Below are 22,926 nucleotides of genomic sequence, written 5' to 3'. Positions count from 1 at the left end.
ATAGCATGAAATAACTCCTATAAGAAGTAGAAGCCATAGGTATGCTCAAAGGTCTACAATTCTAGTAAGGAAAATGTGCATCATATATGAAAAAAATAGCCTTGTAGATCATACACAAGCAACCTTAGAGTGTGGTGGGTATATGGGATACGCTGGAGGTTGCAGGAAGTGAAAATCAGTGTGGTCTGGGACATTTAGTTAAAACTTTATTAAGTGACATTATATGTAAACTATGCATTGCATAAAGAAAGAAGGACTTAGAAATCTGGGCAAAAGTGAACAGGAATGATGCCATGACAAAGTTAGTTCTTATGGAAATGGATGTAATACCACAAAAAGGAATGAGAGAGATGATAATATAGAGATATTTATTTCCTTGGATATCCAAAGTAATTTTCTTTAAGATAAAGGAAGGTCTTCTTCGTAATCGTTACTGATCTTGATACAATTCCTAAGATATAAAATTAAATTATCTGTCACGTTCTATTTTCAAGCACTCACTCCACTGGGAGAATATATGAAGAACTTTTTTCTCAGTTAAAAAAATGTGTATATATGAAAATTGATTTTAAATTCATTTTAAGGGTCTTTAATAGAGAAACTGATAAACTATATGTCAACAGTGAAACAAATATGTGTACCCTAGATCTGTACAATCTTCATGCATGAATTCACAATGACAAAACTTGTCCAGGGTAACCATTCTTCTTGGAAATATAAGAATATTCATGGGAATGCTGATTTCCAGAGTCGAGCTTATGAAGCTGACATTTTAGGGGAATGGGTATCCTCTATGTTTATGTGTCTGTATCCAAGGAGGGTAAGAGAGGTTTGAAGAACTCCTCTCTTTGTTGTAGAAAGAAAATTTGGAAGGAAAACTATACATACCCTAAATGACACTCTTGTATCTCCAAAATTCCTATCTCCACAGAGAACGTGGATATGACTGAGGATAATTACTCCTTGACAACTGAATTTATTCTCATAGGATTTACAGATCACCCAAAGTTGAAGACCGTTCTGTTTCTGGTCTTTCTCATTATCTATCTGGTGACCATGGTGGGAATCTGGGCCTGGTGGCATTGATCCTTATGGAGCGTCGCCTTCACACACCCATGTACATCTTTCTGGGCAACCTGGCTCTAATGGATTCCTGTTGTGCCTGTGCCATTACCCCCAAGATGTTAGAGAATTTCTTTTCGAAGGACAGAATGATTTCCCTCTATGAATGCATGGCACAATTTTATTTTCTGTGCCTTGCTGAAACTACAAACTGTTTTCTCCTGGCAGCAATGGCCTATGACCGCTATGTGGCCATCTGCAGCCCACTGCAGTACCACACCCTGATGTCGAAGAAGCTCTGCCTTCAGATGACCGCAGGGGCCTACATACCTGGAAATCTCCATCCCATAATTTATATTGGGCTTCTCTTTCGGTTAACTTTCTGTAGGTCTCATCAGATTAATCACTTTTTTTGTGATGTTCTTCCATTATTCAAACTCTCCTGTGTTGACCCTTATATCAATGAATTGTTGATATTTATCTTTTCAGGCTCAGTTCTAGTGTTCTCTATTATCATAGTCATAATCTCTTATCTCTGCATCCTTTTCATGATTTTCAGAATGAAATCCAAAGAGGGAAGAGGCAAAGCCTTATCTACTTGTGCATCTCACTTTCTCTCTGTCTCAATGTTCTATGGTTCTCTTCTCTTTGTGTACGTTCGACCAAATTCAGTTAAAGAAGAGGATAAAGATATATCTGTTGCTATTTTTTATACTCTAGTAATCCCTTTATTAAACCCTTTTATTTATAGTCTAAGAAATAAGGAAGTAATAAATGCTATGAAAAAAAACATAAAGAAAAATTTTTGACACTTAAAAGAAATATCCTCCCCTGTGGAAAATTAAATTTGTGAAAATGATTTTTTCTGAATGACAGAGTTGAGAAAGTAGAAAACGACCACTTTATACATAAAATATTCAATTACTAAAACATGACACTATAGGAGTCAAATAAAGAAGTTCAGTAAGGGGATCCCTGGGTGGCGCAGCAGTTTTCCCCCTGCCTTTGGCCCAGGGCGCGATCCTGGAGACCCAGGATCGAATCCCATGTGGGGCTCCCGGTGCATGGAGCCTGCTTCTCCCTCTGCCTATGTCTCTGCCTCTCTCTCTCTCTGTGTGTGACTATCATTAATAAATAAAATTAAATTAAATTTAAAAAAAAAGAAGTTCAGTAAGGAGACATTCTGTTACAAAGTATTTCAAAACCTAAATTCTAGCTTTCAGCAAGAATGAACTAAATCATTATTCTTGAGCTCACAAACTGTGTCACAATGAAATTAGCTAAAGTATTAACTAATTCTTTCAAACTGTAGTGAGTTACAATTTTCGACAAAAACTAGGACTACAAGTCATTATATGTAAAGATCACTTCCATTTATTAATGTTGACAAATAATTTCTGGAATTCCAAACCATAATCTGACAACCTCGGCACCCTCCAAATTATCAATAATTAATCCCTTCTTTTTTTTATTTGTTTTTTAATTTATTTATTTATGATAGTCAGAGAGAGAGAGAGAGAGAGAGGCAGAGACACAGGCAGAGGGAGAAGCAGGCTCCATGCACCGGGAGCCTGATATGGGATTCGATCCCAGGTCTCCAGGATCGCGCCCTGAGCCAAAAGCAGGCGCCAAACCGCTGCGCCACCCAGGGATCCCTAATTAATCCCTTCTTAATGTCATGTGTCACAAGTAAATTGTATATATTTGATTCTTAATTTTCTTTGAGTTGATTCAGGAGAATACTTTTGACTATCAATTCACTCAGAATGTCTACGGTCAAAAAGAAAATTTTTATCCTTAAAAGTAGAAATTGTATTATATATAATTTATAATTAAAAATATCAAAAACAAGAAAAGAATACTAACAAAAATGTATTAGAGAAAACTATTTTCATCTTTCTCTACTGGTGATTTATCAATCTATAGATGAAGTGCATGGTAATTACACTAAAATTCATATGGACTTTGAAATTTTCATGTATTATGACTAGGCACCCATCAAAAATGGTTGGTAATCCTGAACACATTAAACTAAATGACGGATTTTTTCACTGATACACTTGCTACTAGGAAATCCTCAGAACTGCTTGTAAACTAGTGCTCTACTCTCGGCATTAACAAAAGGCTCTGAGATGCTGTAAAGCGTCAGTGAGGCACAAAGCAGCAAAAATTCTAAATACCTAAACAAAAATATTTATCAATCACTTATATTTGCAAATAGGAAAGGAAAGAATAATTTACTGAGAACACGTGATCTGGTAGGCACAAAGAAGACCCTTCCTATAGATTACCTAACAACAACTGGTTATACAGAATTCTTCATGCTTTTTCTCAGTAAAAATCTCATAACTTTGGACATTGAGATGCCTGCTAAAGTTCATCCAGGTACTCATATTGAGCTAGATTTTGTATTAATGCTGCTTGACAGTTTCAAAGATGGACATCCTTGTAGCCTGGGGTACTTAGTCCTTATGCAGAATAAGACGTGAGATGTGCCTTATAAATGATCTTTTAGAAATGATGTCTGGAGGCAAAAAGAAATGAGTATGACCACAGTCAATGTTTACGGAAATAACTATGGCACTGGGAACAGGGGTGAAGCAGGTGAACCATGGACAGAGTCAGAAAGCTGCCACAACTACTGTTATGAGCTGTTGTTGAATATGGGAAATAAGAGGGAAAGCCCATCAGGTTACTGAGAATCTTAAATGCCACCCTAAGGAATCTGAATGTATCTCAGAGAAATCAGACACCAAATTCTTCCTAGACCTGGGTAATTGTATTTTTCAGAAAACTAATTTGTTAATTGATTCATTGAAAGTGGAAGCAATGAGGCTAAGTTCAAGAATTCATATCTTAGATGTTGAGACTGAAACTAGAGGATAAAAGGAGAGGAGTGCACTGATATAAGCAACATTTTAAAGAAAAAATGGTAATTGTAACTACTGGATAATAAAATGAAGACCTATCTTCTTCCTGTGAAAACCAACCTAATCATGACTGATACTAATACTTTAAAAGGGACCTGACACATTGAACCATTTGCTAACCATTTCCTTTAATATATTTTGAAATAATTAAGTTAATCTATAATAGGTTTTTATTTTTTTGCACAAGTCCATAAATAATTTTTAATTTCTTAGTTTTCATTTATAACTGTACATACTGTGAGATAAAACTCACAGAAACAAGGCTCTAGAGTTTCCTAAACACTTTTTTTATTGGAGTTCAATTTGCCAATATATAGCATAACACCCAGTGCTCATCCCTTCATTGCCCCCCTAAGCACCCATCACCCAGTCACCCCAAACCCCTGCCCACCTCCCCTACCAATACCCCTTCTTCACTTCCTAGAGTCAGGTGTCTCTCACCCTAAACACAGTTTTTTAGGAACAAAATCCAGATGCCTAAAAGAGATGAATGTTTTTCCTTTATTTACCCTCTCTATATTAAAAGATAGTTTTGTGTGTTAGACTCACATACCTGGATCCCTTTCCTTTTCCAGGGATACCACAGATTTTGTTATGTATTTCTGCACCACCCTCTTCCAACCCTTAGCAACACTGAAGCCTAAAGGGCCTTTAAGGGAACAGTATGTGACTTATTTGGGGCCAAGGAGACTAAAGAAGTGATTTTGTGGAAGTTTCTGGGATATATATTTCCTTTATTTTAAAAGAGATCCACCAAAAGAGGGAGTCTTTCTTCGTATGAAAGTCATGCTGTACGGACATGAAATCTGGCACAGTCTACTTCCATTAGGCTGTCAAGAGAGAATCCAGCCTGGAGACGAAGTCACACACAAAGGAGGGCATAGCTGAGGGAATCACAGAGAAACAGACCCAGCGTCACTGTAATCAATCAGCCTTTCTGGTTCTAGAATCCAATAGATCTTCTTACTGCTAAGCTTGTGTGGAAAAAAATGCTTTTATTGCAACTGAATAAATATTACCTGATTCATGTCTCTCGCCTCATATCTCATTTTATATTTTAATTTAAATTAATTCTCAGACACCCTTTTAGCTTACACATAGTGTTTCATCAGTATCCATTTATTCACACATATATTACATTTTTGACTTTTATTTTTGTATTTTAGTTTCCTATACCCCACTGAGCAAAATGGAGAACAAAGAGGTTTCATAATTAGTCCATATTATTATTAAGGTGGAACACAGGGATCAATTCTAGACATCAAATCCAAAATTCATGTTTCTACACACTAAACGATATAATATGCAACATAGAGAAATGAAAGTAGCAAGAGAAGAAAACTTTCAAGAAACTAAGCTGTAAAGTGGGCAGAGAGAGGGCAGAGTCAGGAAAAATGTGAATAATGACATTTTCCCCCAGATTTACTTAAAAAACTTTCAAACCTACAAAAATGTTGAGAGAATGCCCATGATTTTTTTAAACCAAGATTATTAAGTATTAACATTTCAGCACATTGACCCAGATATCCACCTGCAAATGTGTGTATGTATATATATATATATATATACACACACACACACACATACATATAGTATTTATTTATTTATTTATTTATATTCTTTGATCCATGTATGTATATGTGTATATTCATATATGATGAGATAATGACAGTTTCCTCATAAATTCTTCAACATATATCTTGAAAGAACACAGAAATTTCCAACATGGTCATATCTTTTTTAAAGATTTATCTATATCATTTATCTATTCATTCAGACAGGGAGCAAGCACAAGTGAGTGGGAGTGGTAAATGGGGAAGAGCAGAGGGACACAGAGAAGAAGCTCCCCATTGAGCAGGAAGCCTGAGGCATGTGGGGCTTGATCCAGGACCCAAAGTGTATGAGCTGAGCTGAAGGCAGATGCTTAACCAACTGAGCTACCCAGGCAGCCCCTCAATTAATTATCATCCTAAAGGACTTTAACATCATCTAATATGATGTCCATATTAAAATTTTTCCCAATTTTCCCAAATTTTTCTTGATACTAATCTATTTTTTTCAGAATTCAATTCACATTGTTATCATTCTTTAAATTCCTCTAACATAGAAACTTCTTGCCTTTTTTGTTTCATGATATTTAAAATTTTTAAATATTTGTGTCAGACATCATGTAAAATATCCCACCACTCTATTTTCCTGATGTTTCCTCTAGATTAGATTTAAATTAAATCATTCAGCAACCACAACTGTACTGTTTTCCTCCTCCTGTCATGAGGCCTATAATATCAAACGTCTTAACTGGCGCCATACACTGATTATGTCATTAGGGTGGTACCATCAACTTTTTCTACAGAAATGATGTTATTTCCTTCCTATTAAATAATCTAATCTGGAGGGTGATACATTGACACTGTGTGAATATCCAGTTCCCTAACAATTTTTCATCAACGGTTTTAGCATCCAATGACAACTATTTGAATCAATTATTGTAACTGGAAACAGAAAACAGGGACTGTTTTCCCCTAACTGCTCTCTGGCTTCATTCTGAGAAATAAGAACCATAACTCAAAGACTTTTAATACATTTAAACAATTTTTTCAAGCAGTTTTGGATTTACAGAAAATAATAAAGATAGTATGGAGAATTTCCATATGATGACCCATTTTTCCATATTATTAATACCCTACACCCGTGTAGTACCAATGACATAATGAATGAGCCAATATTGATACATTGTGATGAAGTGAAATTCATACTTTACTCATATTTCCATAGTTTAATCTAGCATCCTTCTGTCCAGAATCCCATTTAGCATATCACTTTATATTTAGTCATCACCTCTCTTTAGGCACCTCTCAAGTATCTCTGATGGTTTCTCAGACATTTCTTGTTTTTGATATCTTTGAAAGTATTGAGAAATCATTTGATTTTCAACAAATGAAACATTAATATTCATATTTTCAGTTTTCTTATTATAATTGTTTTGTGAGTGTGTAACTATTTTTTCCTAATATAAAAGGATTACTTTTTTTTCTGGATCAGTAATGACAGTTGATTCTGTTTAGCAGAGGTGAGGGTACAACTTACTGACTTATGACTTTGGGAATAGTATTCTCTGTTGATAACCTGATACACTATTTCTTTAATACTAGGCCTATCTTTGAGGGGTAGGTTTAGTTCTGTCTCTGATCTGAGATTTTCTTTGTTTCTGTAGCAACTTGTTGACATATCAAAAAACAAAACAAAACACATCTGAGAGGAAGGTGGGCAAGGAAGAAGTCTATGGAGAATGCTCTCAGGCACAATAATTACTGACGGAGTGAAGGAAGTCAGATTGGGTCAAAAGGATGAGCTGACCATAGCCACAACAAAGACCTTAGCCAATCTGGTGGGGAAGTGGAGATTGGGGATGTCCCTTTGAAGTTCCCAGGCCAAAGACTGGGACCTGGTATTTATACTGTCCATGGAACAGTCATTGCATATGGGTTAACTCCAAAGTACAAACATGAGCTTCGTAAGAAAATTAACTTTATATGAGCCTACTTCCTGATAAGGCATTCATGTAAGAACTATCAGCTACTGGCATTCTTACTGTGGGGATCTTGGCTGTGAACCATGGATCCATCACTGGCCACCATTTGTACTACTTAAAACTACTCATTTCTTATAATAACCTCTAGGGAGAGCCCCACCAGGTTTTGGTTCTTTCTTGTGCTGGAGAATCTTACAAGATGAAGGTAAAGAGGACACCTGCAGATCCATGGTTACAGCTAATCACAGAACCCCACTAAGATCTATCTTCTCCTTTATTTTACTCCTACATCCTTCTCCTAATCCCTCTACTAGTTGTGGTGACAAACAGAGGGAGATGATCCAGATTCATGCCCATGGAATTTGAGGGTCCCAGTGCTTGTATTTTTCTATTTACTGTTGAACAAGGGAGTACAAACAGATGTTTACGGACCACCTGATGGCAAACATATTTTTTTCCTGCTCCCATGCATAATAGCAGCCCTAACTCCTCCTGATGACAGCCAATGGCCCTTGTAATCCTTCTGGATTCCTTTCCTTGCTGGTTTCTCGGAAAGAGAATCTAAAGTGACTGGCTGGCAGCTGGACCTTTCTGTACAGTGGGATCCCTGTTACATCCTCTGGCAAGAAATATCCGCACTGAGTATCAGGACCTCTAAACACACACAGCTCAAGGGTGTGGGAACCAGATTGCAACCTCCCCAGGAGATCACACGAGAATTCCTGTATTGAGGTATTCAGGCTACCCAACACATGGCACCATAGTGTGGTCACTGAGTTCCTACATCAAGTGCACCCTGGAGGACAGAGGCCTGATATTGTAATTGTACCTTCGAAAGGCATTTTATCAACTGATTAACCAGCTGTGTCCAGGTGGTAGGAATAGAACCAGGGTGTCAATCGCTGCCCAGCAACACACCGCCCTTACTGCAAACTAGATTTCTTGGTCCAGTACAATGTTATGCACCATTTTACCAGCCTCGGAGAGGAATTCTCCTGAACACTTATGTTTTGGAATGGTGACCCATATCTGGATCATGATGATTCCAATGAAGATGAATCTCTGCCCCCTTTAGAAAAGAAGAGGCTCATAGCAGCAAACTTCCTCCCAGCGGCTGACTTGAGGGATGCTGTCCTACTGGGAGCTCCAAAGTGGTTTCTGTGTTTCGCAAGTTAGATCCTGGCACACACAGCAGCTGGACTGACCTTGACAGCTGTAGCCTATGCCATTAGGCACACACATGCCTCAATCCCAACCTCTCTAGCGCTTCCTTCACGTGCCCATTCTACCAGTACTGGGTGGCAGATGAACCACATTGGTTGCCCTCAGCTGGCTGTCATTCTGTGTTCTTGGTGCTTTAGTGGATTTTCCATGGCAGATGCTCTCTGGTATAACCGTGCAGGTATTATGAAGAACTCCACACTTCATATCCATTCCAGTAGATCCATTCAGATGGCTTTTCCTCGTATTATATGGTCACTGACCTTTTAATCTGTCTCCCTCTAGGCTCTTGACCACTATCCAAGCTGATCACCTGTTTTAGGAATTTACATATTTTCACCTTTGATCACTTCTCTTCTGTACAATGGATATAGTTATCAGTCTACAGCTCTAAGGGAGGATTTCCCCTTATGGTTGTCTTTTAAGGTCATCCTGGGTGGAGGGATACTCTAGCAGCACTATACCCGGGCTGGCCTCAACATACCAAGCCACAGAAGGACCAGCTTGGCCTTTGAAGTCAGATACGAGAGATGAGGGCACGAGGTTAGTGCAGTGCTGGAGGAGGACACAGAGGTCTAGGTTGTCTGCTTGTGCAGCCTATTGCATTCTCTATCTCTGCACATTCATATCCTTGGAATCACTGCTCTCATCTTCTAATGAATTACTCCTGGGCATATTCAAACTTATACCTGTTAGTATGACAAATTCCACAACACGAAGGCAATTCTGGCCTCTTGGTCACTTGTGTCCCATATTTAGGAGCTCTTCCTCTAGCAGGGAAGTTATTTTTGAAGACTTTATAATTCAGAAAACTTACTTAAAACCAGGAGGGTATATGTTATGATTGTGCTATGAGTGTTATCCATAAACTTCCCATTAGCCTCATGTCTCTTTAGATCTCAGATATTTCTAATACTGTTGGCCTCCTGACTCAGTGTGGACCTCCTAGAGCCCTTTCCTATTCTGAAACACACAAATACTCCCATTCTTCTCTTATTTGGGTAGATGCATCTGTTTCTAGAATCTTTCCAAATGTGTAGGCTATTAAGAGATGTTTGGAAATAGATTCAAGCAAGTGCATGAATTGTATCACAAGACTATGCTACAGTTTAAATAAGACAGATAACGTGATTTTTTCTCACTCTAATTAATATTTAATTAATAATAGTGTTAATGGGGAGGAAACAATGTTTAATTAAATACAAAAAATCAAAAAATTTAATGCCATGTCTTTAGACTCTTTTTTAAATCTCTGTTTTCATATTTTATAATACATACTATTTTAGTATAGTGGTAACCTAATTTGTAGGTAAGAATGTATATTTAGAACATATTACAATGATCTTTCTTTATGAGTATATACCAAAATGGTTTGAAATATGTCCTCTACTGAAGCTACCAACCAGTAGATGAAAGACAGTTGAGAGCACAAAAGCAGATGAGATAATATGGGGAAAATTCTAGAATAAAAGAAGAAGGAGGTTTAGGATACAATCAAAAAGAAGCATCATTAAGGGCAAAAAGAGAAACATGACCCAGCAGGAAAGACTGAGATGGGGCAATCAAGATTATAGAAGCAGGGAGGGTTATCCTAAGAAGCCCGAGAAGACTTTGATAGCACCAAACACTATGTGTGGTTAGAAAAATAATACTCCTTTGGGTTGGCATTAGAGGGGCTTGTGGCCTTAGGCGTGGTGGTGAAGGGAGGGGGATTACTGAAATGGCAGAGCAGAGAAATAAATGGGAAAAATCTAATAGAGCAATGTCCCACCTATATTCCATTTTTCTTTATATTACCTGTTACATCCTCTTATATCATGCATGAGTAAGCTTTAGTCACTAGAGTTTACTGTCCTTTTTTAATTTTTTAAAGATTTATTTATTTATTCATGAGAGAAAGAGAAAGAGAGAGAGAGAGAGAGAGAGAGACAGGGGGAGAAGCAGACCCCATGCAGGGAGCCCAATACAGGACTGGATCCTGGGTCTCCAGTATCACGCCCTGGGCCAAAGGCAGGCATTAAACCGCTGAGCCACCCAGGGATCCCCTGCCCTTTCTTTTAAATTAGGTGTTGCTCTTTTAGAGTCCAGGCTTTTACACTTGGTTCCCTCAGCCTAATGCTTTTCCCCATGATCTTCACCACTTGTTAACTGCATACCCTGGAAAGTTACGTGAAATTAAAATTTCCGAAGGAAATCTTTTCACCTAGAGTAAAACAGTTTGAGAAACTCTGATTTATACTAGTGGGCAGCACACATCTGAGATAAGAGCTGCCCTGGAAACGTGATGAAGTGTAGTAGTATAAAAGCCAAGGGAACTAGATATTGCCTAGGAAAGGACTTCCATGATTTGGAAGTGTCTGGTTGCATATTTTGTCTTTACCTGGTGAAGGAGGTATTTTCTCCCTCCACTTTCCTACTCCCACATCTTCTGTGTATACACTGGAGGGTTCTTGCCTTTTTTGTAAAACATCATATGTGGTAGCTGACATTTGAAAGAATGCATGATAGGGTCAATGAATCTGTTAGCTGGCATTCTGTATCAATTATCTCTTCCTATCTTGGGATAATTTCCTCAAATTTAACGGGAGAAGTTATAAAAGACCTTGTAGAAAGAGATCTTATATATTTGGTTTTTTTTATTACTTCCATCCTTGTCTTATTAGTCCCTCTGTTCTCTTGACATTGTTAATTTCCTGATTTTTTTTGTCTGAATAAATCCTGAAGAACAGTCAAAAAAAAAAAAAACACTTTTAATGTTACAGCCTAAACTGCACACTAGTCAGCAATGTAAATGCTGTTTTCTCCCCCACTAGTTATGAGCTTCTGGTCAGGAGCCATATCTAAAATGAAGAAGAATTTATCCCACCATTTTCACATCCTGTGCACACACTCCCCATTGTCTTTTCCAGTACCATGCATATTGCAAGCACATGATAAAAGTCAAACACAATGGGAATATTAGCAGTCAATGCAGCATGTGTTGAAGATCTAGCTCCAGTTGCTGTCAAGAGCTCAAAAGATGTATGACACGATTGGTGACAAGAACATTTAGTCGAGACTTTTACACTCAAGATACATGTGATGCACACTTGATACAGCGGTGAATTCATTCATTATAAAAAGCAGGTAAGTATCGTGTAAATCAGGAAGAGGAACACTCAGTTCTATTTAAAGGACCTAGGAAAGTCCTCATGGAGAGATCTGACTTGAACTCAAGGATGAGTCGTAGGGAGATGGAAGAAAAGGGAGAAGGAGTTTCAGATGAAGGAAACTGTATAAGCAAATTACATGACGAAACTGCACAGAGGGGCGGTAAGGGATGCACGTAGCCAAGTGCCCTGGAGTGAGAGGAAGAAAGCAAGGCGATAGATGAGATACTGACTGTGAAGCATCTGGAATTCCAAGTTAAGAAAAATGTATTTGCTTTGAGACCTAGTGAGAGACCATGGCTAATGCCTGGGGACTGGAGTGTCATTATCTCATGCCTGTAACAAATATTGCTTAGCTCTATAAAGTTTGACTGTTTAGGGTGTTAGGAATGAAGGAATGAACATATCAGACAAAGTCCCTCTTATGTCTAAGGCTACTGGTGGTCTTTGGAAACTAGTGACTGAATATAGACATACTATATACATAGCGTATTTACTAAGTAAAATTTTATTAAATATGTGCTATATTTCTATGATTAGTGGAATGATGGGGGCAAAACAAGATGAGAAAGATAAAGGAATTGGGGTGAACTGAGAAGAACAGAGAACCACTCAATCAATCATATTCATAGTGGGGTTAAGTTGTAACAGCAAAGTTTCCATGAGGGTTTTGCAACACACGGGAACAAATTCAACTCAGAGTGACAGGGCTGATGAGCCTAGCTAACCCTATCAGTCTCCACTCCAGATGTTAATCATCTTTCATAAATCACAAAATCCCTCCAGCACTCTGTCCAAACCAACCTGAGACTCTCTTCTGCTCATTTTACAGTTTATGCACTAGGAAGGACCAGAATTGGAAAATGATGTCATTTACATAAGAATCAGCAAGATGATCATCAAGTGACCTCACTGACCTCAGTGAGGGTCATTTACTTTACTCTCATTGTCTCACAGGTCAGCTTTAATTTATGTAATATATCTAAGATGTTTTGTGAACTGCATCTCCCCATAGAAATACACTGATGTCATTGCAGGGAAATCCCATAAGCATTTGATGGAAAATTTAACTTTGCCTTGTAAGGAACATAATTATTGACACTGACCTATTAGTAGTCCTGCATTTTCATTATTTAATCCCAAATGTTTTTGAGATCAGAGTTCATATTCTGAAACTCTATGAACTTAACTCCATAACAAAAGCAATGGGATGTTGAAAAATGTTCTCCAGAGCATTCAGGTAATGGAAGTATTCAAATGTAGTTATACTTTTAATATTAGCATATATAATCATTTATATATATGAATAACAGCATTTATTGGCTTACAGATTTCAACTTCTTACCTTTCTAGCCCTTCTCTTACCTGAAGGCTATGGGAAATGAGATTTAAACTCAATTCATGCTGACCTTTTCTTGATTATAAAATAAATCTTCAAAATAGACAGGTAAGAACACAGCTTAGCTCTATGACATAATTTAGGCAAGTACCTTGAAAGTTATTTCTAACATTGCTTATGTTCTCAAATGTTTTCTTTAATATTTTAATCCCGGAAAATGTCCACCTGCACATTTATTTTGATATTTCGAATAGGGAAATACAAACCAATTCTGACCATAGAATTCATATAATTAGACACAGTGGCCAATATATCCTAATGGATCATTAAGTAAAGATAGAAGATAGCCTTTGAGAGAAATAAAATTTGTTCTCAAAAATCCGATTAAGTTTTAAGATTTTCCTCTTTTTCCAAGTGTTACAAACTAAAAGATACAGGCAAACGTATTCTTATCAACTTTTAAACTACTATGACATATTTCAGAAAATTGTATTTATGTTTCTTAGGAAACAGGTAAATAGTAGAGAGGTTAATTCAGATAAGACAATGATTCATAAAATTTTTTCAATTGCCTTTGTAGGCTATTCTTCAAAATTAGCAGACTCTATTTGAAAAACCCAAGAGGTTACTCTGGATCAGCAGTAGTACACTGACAACAAGTTCACCCATCTCAGGCCTTTGGAATGAAGCTAGGACTGGAATCCTACTGCTCCTTTTCTATAGCATGAAACAACTCCTATAAAAAGTAGAAGCCATAGCTATGCTCAAAGGTCTACAATTCTAATAAGGAAAATGTGCACCATATATGAAAAAAAATAGCCTTGTAGATCATACACAAGCAACCTTAGAGTGTGGTGGGTATATGGGATACGCTGGAGGTTACAGGAAGTGAAAATCAGTGTGGTCTGGGGCATTTAGTTAAAACTTTATTAAGTAACATTATATGTAAACTATGCATTGCATAAAGAAAGAAGGACTTAGAAATCTGGGCAAAAATGGACAGGAATGATGGCATGACAAAGTTAGTTCTTATAGAAATGGATGTAATACCAGAAAAAGGAATGAGAGAGATGATAATATAGAGATATTTATTTCCTTGGATATCCAAAGTAATTTTCTTTAAGATAAAGGAAGGTCTTCTTCGTAATCGTTACTGATCTTGATACAATTCCTAAGATATAAAATTAAATTATCTGTCATGTTCTATTTTCAAGCACTCACTCCACTGGGAGAATATATGAAGAACTTTTTTCTCAGTTAAAAAAAATGTGTATATATGAAAATTGATTTTAAATTCATTTTAAGGGTCTTTAATAGAGAAACTGATAAATTATATGTCAGCAGTGAAACAAATATGTGTACCCTAGATCTGTACAATCTTCATGCATGAATTCATAAGACAAAACTTGTCCAGGGTAAGCATTCTTCTTGGAAATTCAAGAACATTCATGGAAATGCTGATTTCCAGAGTCAAGGTTATGAAGCTGACATTTTAGGGGAATGGGTATCCTCTATGTTTCTGTGTCTGTATCCAAGGAGGGTAAGAGAGGTTTGAAGAACTCCTCTCTTTGTTGGAGAAAATAAATTTGGAAGAAAAACAATACATACCCTAAATGACACTCTTGTATCTCCAAAACCCTATCTCCACAGAGAACGTGGATATGACTGAGGATAATTACTCCTTGACAACTGAATTTATTCTCATAGGATTTACAGATCACCCAAAGTTGAAGACCGTTCTGTTTGTGGTCTTTCTCACTATTTATTTGATCACGATGGTGGGAAATCTGGGCCTGGTGCCATTGATCCTTATGGAGCGTCGCCTTCACACACCCATGTACATCTTTCTGGGCAACCTGGCTCTAATGGATTCCTGTTGTGCCTGTGCCATTACCCCCAAGATGTTAGAGAATTTCTTTTCGAAGGACAGAATTATTTCCCTCTATGAATGCATGGCACAATTTTATTTTCTGTGCCTTGCTGAAACCGCAGACTGCTTTCTCCTGGCAGCAATGGCCTATGACCGCTATGTGGCCATCTGCAGCCCACTGCAGTACCACACCGTGATGTCGAAGAAGCTCTGCCTTCAGATGACCGCAGGGGCCTACATAGCAGGAAATCTCCATCCCATAATTCATATAGTGTTTCTCTTTCGGTTAACTTTCTGTAGGTCTCATCAGATTAATCACTTTTTTTGTGATGTTCTGCCATTATTCAAACTCTCCTGTGTTGACCCTTATATCAATGAATTGTTGATATTTATCTTTTCAGGCTCAGTTCTAGTGTTCTCTATTATCATAGTCATAATCTCTTATCTCTGCATCCTTTTCATGATTTTCAGAATGAAATCCAAAGAGGGAAGAGGCAAAGCCTTATCTACTTGTGCATCTCACTTTCTCTCTGTCTCAATGTTCTATGGTTCTCTTCTCTTTGTGTACGTTCGACCAAATTCAGTTAAAGAGGAGGATAAAGATATATCTGTTGCTATTTTTTATACTCTAGTAATCCCTTTATTAAACCCTTTTATTTATAGTCTAAGAAATAAGGAAGTAATAAATGCTATGAAAAAAAACATAAAGAAAATTTTTTGACACTTAAATGAAATATCCTCTCCTGTGGAAAAATTAATTTGCAAAAATGATTTTCTGAAATACAGAGTATTGAGAAAGTCGAAAATGACCACTTTGTAAGTAAAATATTCAATTACTAAAACATGACAGTATAGGAGTCAAATAAAGAAGTTCAGTAAGGAGACATTCTGCTACAAAGTATTTCAAAATCTAAGCTTCTAGCTCCCAGCAAGAATGAACTAAATCATTATTCTTGAGCTCACAAACTGTGTCACAATGAAATTAGCTAAAGTATTAACTAATTCTTTCAAAGTGTAGTGAGTTACAATTTTCAACAATACAAGAAATACTAGGGCACAAGTCATTATAGGTAAAGATCACTTCCATTTATTATTGTTGACAAATTTCTGGAATTCCAAACCATAATCTGACAAACTCAGACACCTTCCAAATTATCAATAATTAATCCCTTCTTAATATCATGTGTCACAAGTAAACTGTATATATTTGATTCTTAATTTTCTTTGAGTTGATTCAGGAGAATACATCTGACTATCAATTCACTCAGAATGTCTACGGTCAAAAAGAAAAATTTTATCATTAAATGAGGAAATTTAATAATTTATAATTAAATTATTAAAAACAAGAAAAGAATACTTACAAAAATGTATTATAAAAACTACTTCATCTTTTTCTTTTAATTTTTATTTATTTATGATAGTCACAGAGAGAGAGAGAGAGGCAGAGACACAGGCAGAGGGAGAAGCAGGCTCCATGCACCGGGAGCCCAATATGGGATTCGATCCCGGGTCTCCAGGATCGCGCCCTGGGCCAAAGGCAGGTGCCAAGCCGCTGCGCCACCCAGGGATCCCTACTTCATCTTTTTCTACTGGTGATTTATCAATCTGTAGATGAAGTACATGGTATTTACACTGAAATTCATTTGAAGTTTGAAATTCATGTATTATGACTAGGCACCCATCAAAAATGGTCGGTAATCCTGAACACATTAAGCTAAATAAAGGGTTTTTTCACTGATATTACTTGTTTGTTACTCGGAAATCCTCAGAACTGCATGTAAATTACTGCTATACTCTCAGCATTAACAAAAGGCTCTGAAATGCTGTAAAGCATCAGTGAGGCACAAGATAGTAAAAATTCTATACCTAAACAAAAATATTTATCGATCACTTATATTTGCAAATAGGAAAGGAAAGAATAATTTACGAAAACACGTGATCTGGTAGGCACAAAGAAGACCCTTCCTATAGATTATCTAACAACAACTGGTTATACAGAATTCTTCATGCTTTTTCTCAGTAAAAATCTCATAACTTTGGACATTGAGATGCCTGCTAAAGTTCATCCAGGTACTCATATTGAGCTAGATTTTGTATTAATGCTGCTTGACAGTTTCAAAGATGGACATCCTTGTAGCCTGGGGTACTTAGTCCTTATGCAGAATAAGACGTGAGATGTGCCTTATAAATGATCCTTTAGAAATGATGTCTGGAGGCAAAAAAAAAAACAGTCAATGTTTATGGAAATAACTATGGCACTGGGAACAGGGGTGAAGCAGGTGAACCATGGACAGAGTCAGAAAGCTGCCACAACTATTGTTATGAGCTGTTGTTGAATATGGGAAATAAGAGGGAAAGCCCATCAGGTTACTGAGAATCTTAAACGCCACCCTAAGGAATCTGAATGTATCTCAGAGAAATCAGACACCAAATTCTTCCTAGACCTGGGTAATCTGATTGCATATTTCAGAAAACTCATTTGGTAATTGATTGGTTGAATGTGGAAGAAATGAGGCTAACTTCAAGAATTCATATCTTAGATGTTGAGACTGAAACTAGAGGATAAAAGGAGAGGAGTGCACCGATATAAGAAACATTTTAAAGAAATAATGATAATTGTAACTACTGGAAAATAAAATCAAGGCCTATCTTCTTCCTGTGAGTACCAAACTAACCATGACTGATACTAATGCTTTAAAAGTGTACCTGACATTTTGGACCATTCGCTTACCATTTCCTTTAATAAATTTTATATAATTAAGCTGTTGTATAATAGGTTTTTATTTTTCTGCACAAGTCCATAACTAATTTTTAATTTCTTGGTTTTCATTTCTAACTGTACCTACTGTGAGATATAACCCATGGAAACAAAGTTCTAGAGTTTCCTAAACACATTTTTTAAGAATATAACAAAACCAGACTCCTGACACAGATGAATGTTGTTCCTTTGTATACACTCTCTATATTAGAAGATAGTTTTGCATGTTAGACTCACATACCTGGATCCCTTTCCTTTTTCCAGGAATACCAAAGATTTAGATATGTATTTCTGCACCACCCTCTTCCAACCCTTAGCAACACTGAAACCTATAGGGCCTTTAAGGGAACAGTATGTGACTTATTTGGGGCCAATGAGACTAAAGAAGTGATTTTGTGGAAGTTTCTGGGATATATATTTCCTTTATTTTAAAAGAGATCCACCAAAAGAGGGAGTCTTTCTTCGTATGAAAGTCATGCTGTACGGACATGAAATCTGGCACAGTCTACTTCCATTTGGCCGTCAAGAGAGAATCCAGCCTGGAGACGAAGTCACACACAAAGGAGGGCATAGCTGAGGGAATCACAGAGAAACAGATCCAGCGTCACTGTAATCAATCAGTCTCTCTGGTGTTAGAATCCAATAGATCTTCTTACTGTTAAGCTTGTGTGGAAAAAAATGCTTTTATTGCAACTGAATGAATATTATCTGATTCATGTCTCTCACCTCATCTCTCATTTTATATTTTAATTTAAGTTAATTCTCAGACACCCTTTTAGCTTACACATAGTGTTTCATCAGTATCCATTTATTCACACATATATTACATTTTTAACCTTTATTTCTGTATTTTAATTGACTACAACCCACTGAGAAAAATGGAGAACAAAGAGGTTTCATAATTAGTCCATATTATTATTAAGATGGAACACAGGGATCAATTCTAGACATCAAATCCAAAATTCATGTTTTTATACACGAAACGATATGATATGCAACATAGAGAAATGAAAGTAGCAAGAGAAGAAAACTTTCAAGAAACTAAGCTGTAAAGTGGGCAGAGAGAGGGCAGAGTCAGGAAAAATGTGAATCATTGACTTTTTCCTCCAGATTTACTTAAAAAACTTTCAAACCTACAAAAACGTTGAGAGAATGCCCATGGAATTTTAAAACCAAGATTATTAACATTTCAGCATATATATGTATATATATGTATGATGAGCTAATGACAGTTTCTTCATAAATTATTCAACATATATCTTGAAAGAACACAGAAATTTCCAACATGATCATATCATTTTTTAAAGATTTATCTATTGATTTTGAGAGAGACAGGGAGCAAGCACAAGTGAGTAGGAGTGGTAAATAGGGAAGAGCAAAGGGACACAGAGAAGAAGCTCCCCATTGAGCAGGAAGCCTGAGGCATGTGGGGCTTGATCCAGGACCCAAAGTGTATGACCTGAGCTGAAGGCAAATGCTTAACCAACTGAGCCACCCAGGCAGCCCCTCATATAATTATCATCCTAAAGGACTTTAACATCATCTAATATGATGTTCCTACTAAAATTTTTCCCAATTTTCCCCAAATTGTCCTTGATACTAATTTATTTTTTCATCAAGAATTCAGTTAAAGGTCACTATTCACTTTGTTATTATCATTCACTAATCTTCTCTAACTTAGAAGAAAATTCTTGACTTTTTTCTTTCATGACATTTAAAACTTTTAAATTTGTATCAGACATCATGTAAAATATCCCACCACTCTATTTTTCTGATGTTTCCTCATGATTAGATTTAAGTAATCCAGCAATCACAACTGTTCTGTTTTCCTCTTCCTGTCATGAGGCCTATAATATCAATTTGCCCTAACTGCTACATTCACTGATTACTTCACTAATCGGAAGCAGAAAACTGGTGATTCTTTTCGCCCAAGTGTTCACTGGCTTCTTTGGGAGAAATAAGATCTTTACCTCAAGACAGTTTATAAATCTAAAAACTTTTTTCAAACAGTTTTGGATTCATAGAACATAATAAAAATAGTATAGAGAATTCCCATATGATGACACACCCATTTTTCCCTATTATTAATACCCTGTACAAGTGTGGTACCTTTTTTATACTGAAAGAGCCAATATTGATACATTATGATGAGGTGAAATTGACACTTTACTCATATTTCCATACTTTAATCTAGCATCCTTCTGTCCAGAATACCATCTAGCATGTCACTTTTTATTTAGTCATCACCTCTCTAGGCACCTCACATATCTGTGATGGTTTCTCAACATTCCTTGTTTTTGATGTTTTGGGAAAGTGTTGAGAAATCAATTGATGTCCAACAAATGAAACATTTCTATTCATATTTCACTTTTCTTCTTATATTTGTTTCTTGGATATATAGTCTACTATTTTTCTTCCAAAATTGAAATGTCTACATTTTTTCTGGAAGAGTAATGAGAGTTGATTCTGTTTAGCACAAGTGAGGGTACATCTTACGAACTTATGACTTTGGGAAAAGTCTTCTCTGTTGATACACTGATACACTATTTCTTTAATACACGGCTATTCTTTGAGGGGTAGGTTTAGTTGTGTTTCTGACCTGGGATTTTCTTTTGTTTCTGTAGCAACTGGCTTGACATATCAAAACACAAAACAAAACACCAAGTCTGAGACACCGGTGGGCATGGAAGGAGTCAATTGGACAATGCTCTCACGCGCAATAATTACTGACGGAGTGAAGGAAGTAAGATTGGTTCAGAAGGCTGAGCTGACCATAGCCACAACAAAGACCTTAGCCAATCTGGAGGAGAAGTAGAGATTGGGGATGTCCTTTTGAAATTCCCAGGCCTGACTCGGACCTGGAATTTATACTTTCCATGGAACAGTCATTACATACAGGTTACCTCGAAGGTATGAACCCGAGCTTCATAAGACAATTAACTTTTTTTTTTAAATTTTTATTTATTTATGATAATCACAGAGAGAGAGAGAGAGAGAGAGGCAGAGGGAGAAGCAGACTCCATGCACCGGGAGCCCGATGTGGGACTCGATTCAGGGTCTCCAGGATCGCGCCCTGGGCCAAAGACAGGCGCTAAACCGCTGCGCCACCCAGGGATCCCGACAATTAACTTTATATGAGCCTACTTCCTGATAAGGCTTTCATTTAAGAACTATCAGCTACTGGCATTCTTACTGTGGGGATCTTGGCTGTGAACCATGGATCCATCACTGGCCACCATTTGTACTACTTAAACCTACTCATTTCTTATAATAAACTCTAGGGAGCCCCACCAGAATTTCATTCTTTTCATGTGCTGGAGAATCTTACAAGATGAAGGTGAATGGGACACCTGCAGTCCACTGTTACAGCTAATCTCATGACCCACTAAGATCTATCTTCTCCATCCTTTAATTCCCATCACCTTCTCCTAATCCCTCTACTAGTTGAGGTGACAACAGAGGGAGATGATCCAGATTCATGCCCCCATGGAATCTGAGGGTATCACCACCATGACCTTTTCAGTCCGGTGCTTGTATTTGTCTTATTTACTGTTGAACAAGGAAGTACAAACAGATGCCTAGGGACCACCTGATGGCAAACATTTTTTTTCCTGCTCCCATGCATAATAGCAGCCCTAACTCTTCCTGATGACAGTCTGTGGCCCTTGTAATCCTTCTGGATTCCTTTCATTGCTTGTTGGTTTCTTGGAAGAGAATCTAAAGTGACTGGCTGGTGGCTGGACCTTTCTGTACAGTGGGATCCCTGTTACATCCTCTGCAAGAACATATCCGCGCTGAGTATCAGGACCTTTAAATTCACACAGCTCAGGGATGTGGGAACAAGATTGCAACCTCCCCAGGCAGATCACACGAGAATTCCTGTATTGAGGTATTCAGGCTACCCAACAGCATGGCACCATATCGTGGCCACTGAGTTCCTAGTTAGAGTGCACCCTGGAGGACAGAGGCCTGACATTGTAATTATACCTTCGAAAGGCATTTTATCAACTGATTAAGCCAGCAGTGTCCAGGTGGTAGGAATTAGAACCAGGGTGTCAATCGCTGCCCAGCACCACACCGCCCTTACTGCAAACTAGATTTCTTGGTCCAGTGCGACGTTATGCACCATTTCACCAGCCTCAGGGAGGAATTCTCCTGAACACTTACGTGTTGGAATGATGACCCATATCTGGATCATGATGATTCCAGTGAAGATGAATCTCTGCCCCCTTCAGAAAAGAAGAGGCTCATAGCAGCAAACGCGCCACCCAGCAGCTGACTCCGGGGATGCTGTCCTACCAGGAACTCCAAAGTGTCTCTGTGTCTGGCAAGTTAGATCCTGGCACACACAGCAGCTGGACTGGCCTTGATAGCTGCAGCCTATGCCATTAGGCACACGCATGCCTCGATCCTAGGCTCTCTAGCACTTCCTTCACGAGCCCATTCTACCAGTGCTGGGTGGCAGATGAACCAAATTGGTTGCCCTCAGCTGGTTGTCATTCTGTGTTCTTGGTGCTTTAGTATATTTTCCATGGCAGATGCTCTCTGGTATAACTGTGCATGTATTAGGAAGAACTCCACACTTCATATCCATTCCAGTAGATCCATTCAGATGGCTTTTCCTCGGATCATCTGGTCACTGACCTTTTAATCTGTCTCCCTCTAGGCTCTTGACCAGTATCCAAGCCATTCTCCTGTCCTAGGAATCTACATGTTCTCACCTTGGATAACATCTCTTCTGTACAATGGATATAGGCAATCAGTCTACTGCCCTAAGGAAGGATTTCCCCTTATTGTTTACTTTTAAGGTCACCCTGTGTGGAGGGATACTCTAGCAGCAATACATCCTGGCTGGCCTCAACATACCAAGCTATTGAAGGACCAGCTTGTCCTTTGAAGTCAGACACATGAGATGAGGGCACGAGGTCAGTGCAGTGCTGGAGGAGGACAGAGGTCTAGGTTGTCTGCTTGTGCAGCCCATTGTATTCTCAGGCTCTGCTCATTCCTGATCCTTGGATGTGCTGCTCTCATCTTCTAATGAATTACTCCTGGGCCCATTCAAACT

The 22,926-nt window shown here is 37.7% G+C and overlaps 1 protein-coding gene and 1 pseudogene across 1 annotated transcript; both read left to right on the top strand.

Annotated features, from left to right (window-relative positions):
• The first annotated feature begins 942 nt into the window (after nucleotides 1–942).
• LOC129503734 (olfactory receptor 5K3-like) lies at nucleotides 943–1,907 on the top strand (annotated as a pseudogene).
• Nucleotides 1,908–14,894: 12,987 nt separating this feature from the next.
• On the top strand, nucleotides 14,895–15,824 carry LOC129503975 (olfactory receptor 5K3-like). The gene has a single exon (XM_055316518.1). It carries the CDS (start codon nucleotides 14,895–14,897, stop codon nucleotides 15,822–15,824), a length of 930 nt encoding a protein of 309 aa, XP_055172493.1.
• The last annotated feature ends 7,102 nt before the right edge of the window (nucleotides 15,825–22,926 follow it).

The sequence above is a fragment of the Nyctereutes procyonoides genome, unplaced genomic scaffold (genome assembly GCF_905146905.1).
Source record: "Nyctereutes procyonoides isolate TBG_1078 unplaced genomic scaffold, NYPRO_anot_genome, whole genome shotgun sequence".
Lineage (NCBI taxonomy): Eukaryota > Metazoa > Chordata > Mammalia > Carnivora > Canidae > Nyctereutes > Nyctereutes procyonoides.
Note: the sequence above shows the minus strand (reverse complement) of the source record. Positions and strands in the feature narration are given on the sequence as shown.

What these genes read in the sequence shown, in the direction of transcription:
- LOC129503975 (XM_055316518.1), top strand. Translation starts at nt 14,895, where the DNA reads ATGACTGAGGATAATTACTCCTTGACAACTGAATTTATTCTCATAGGA.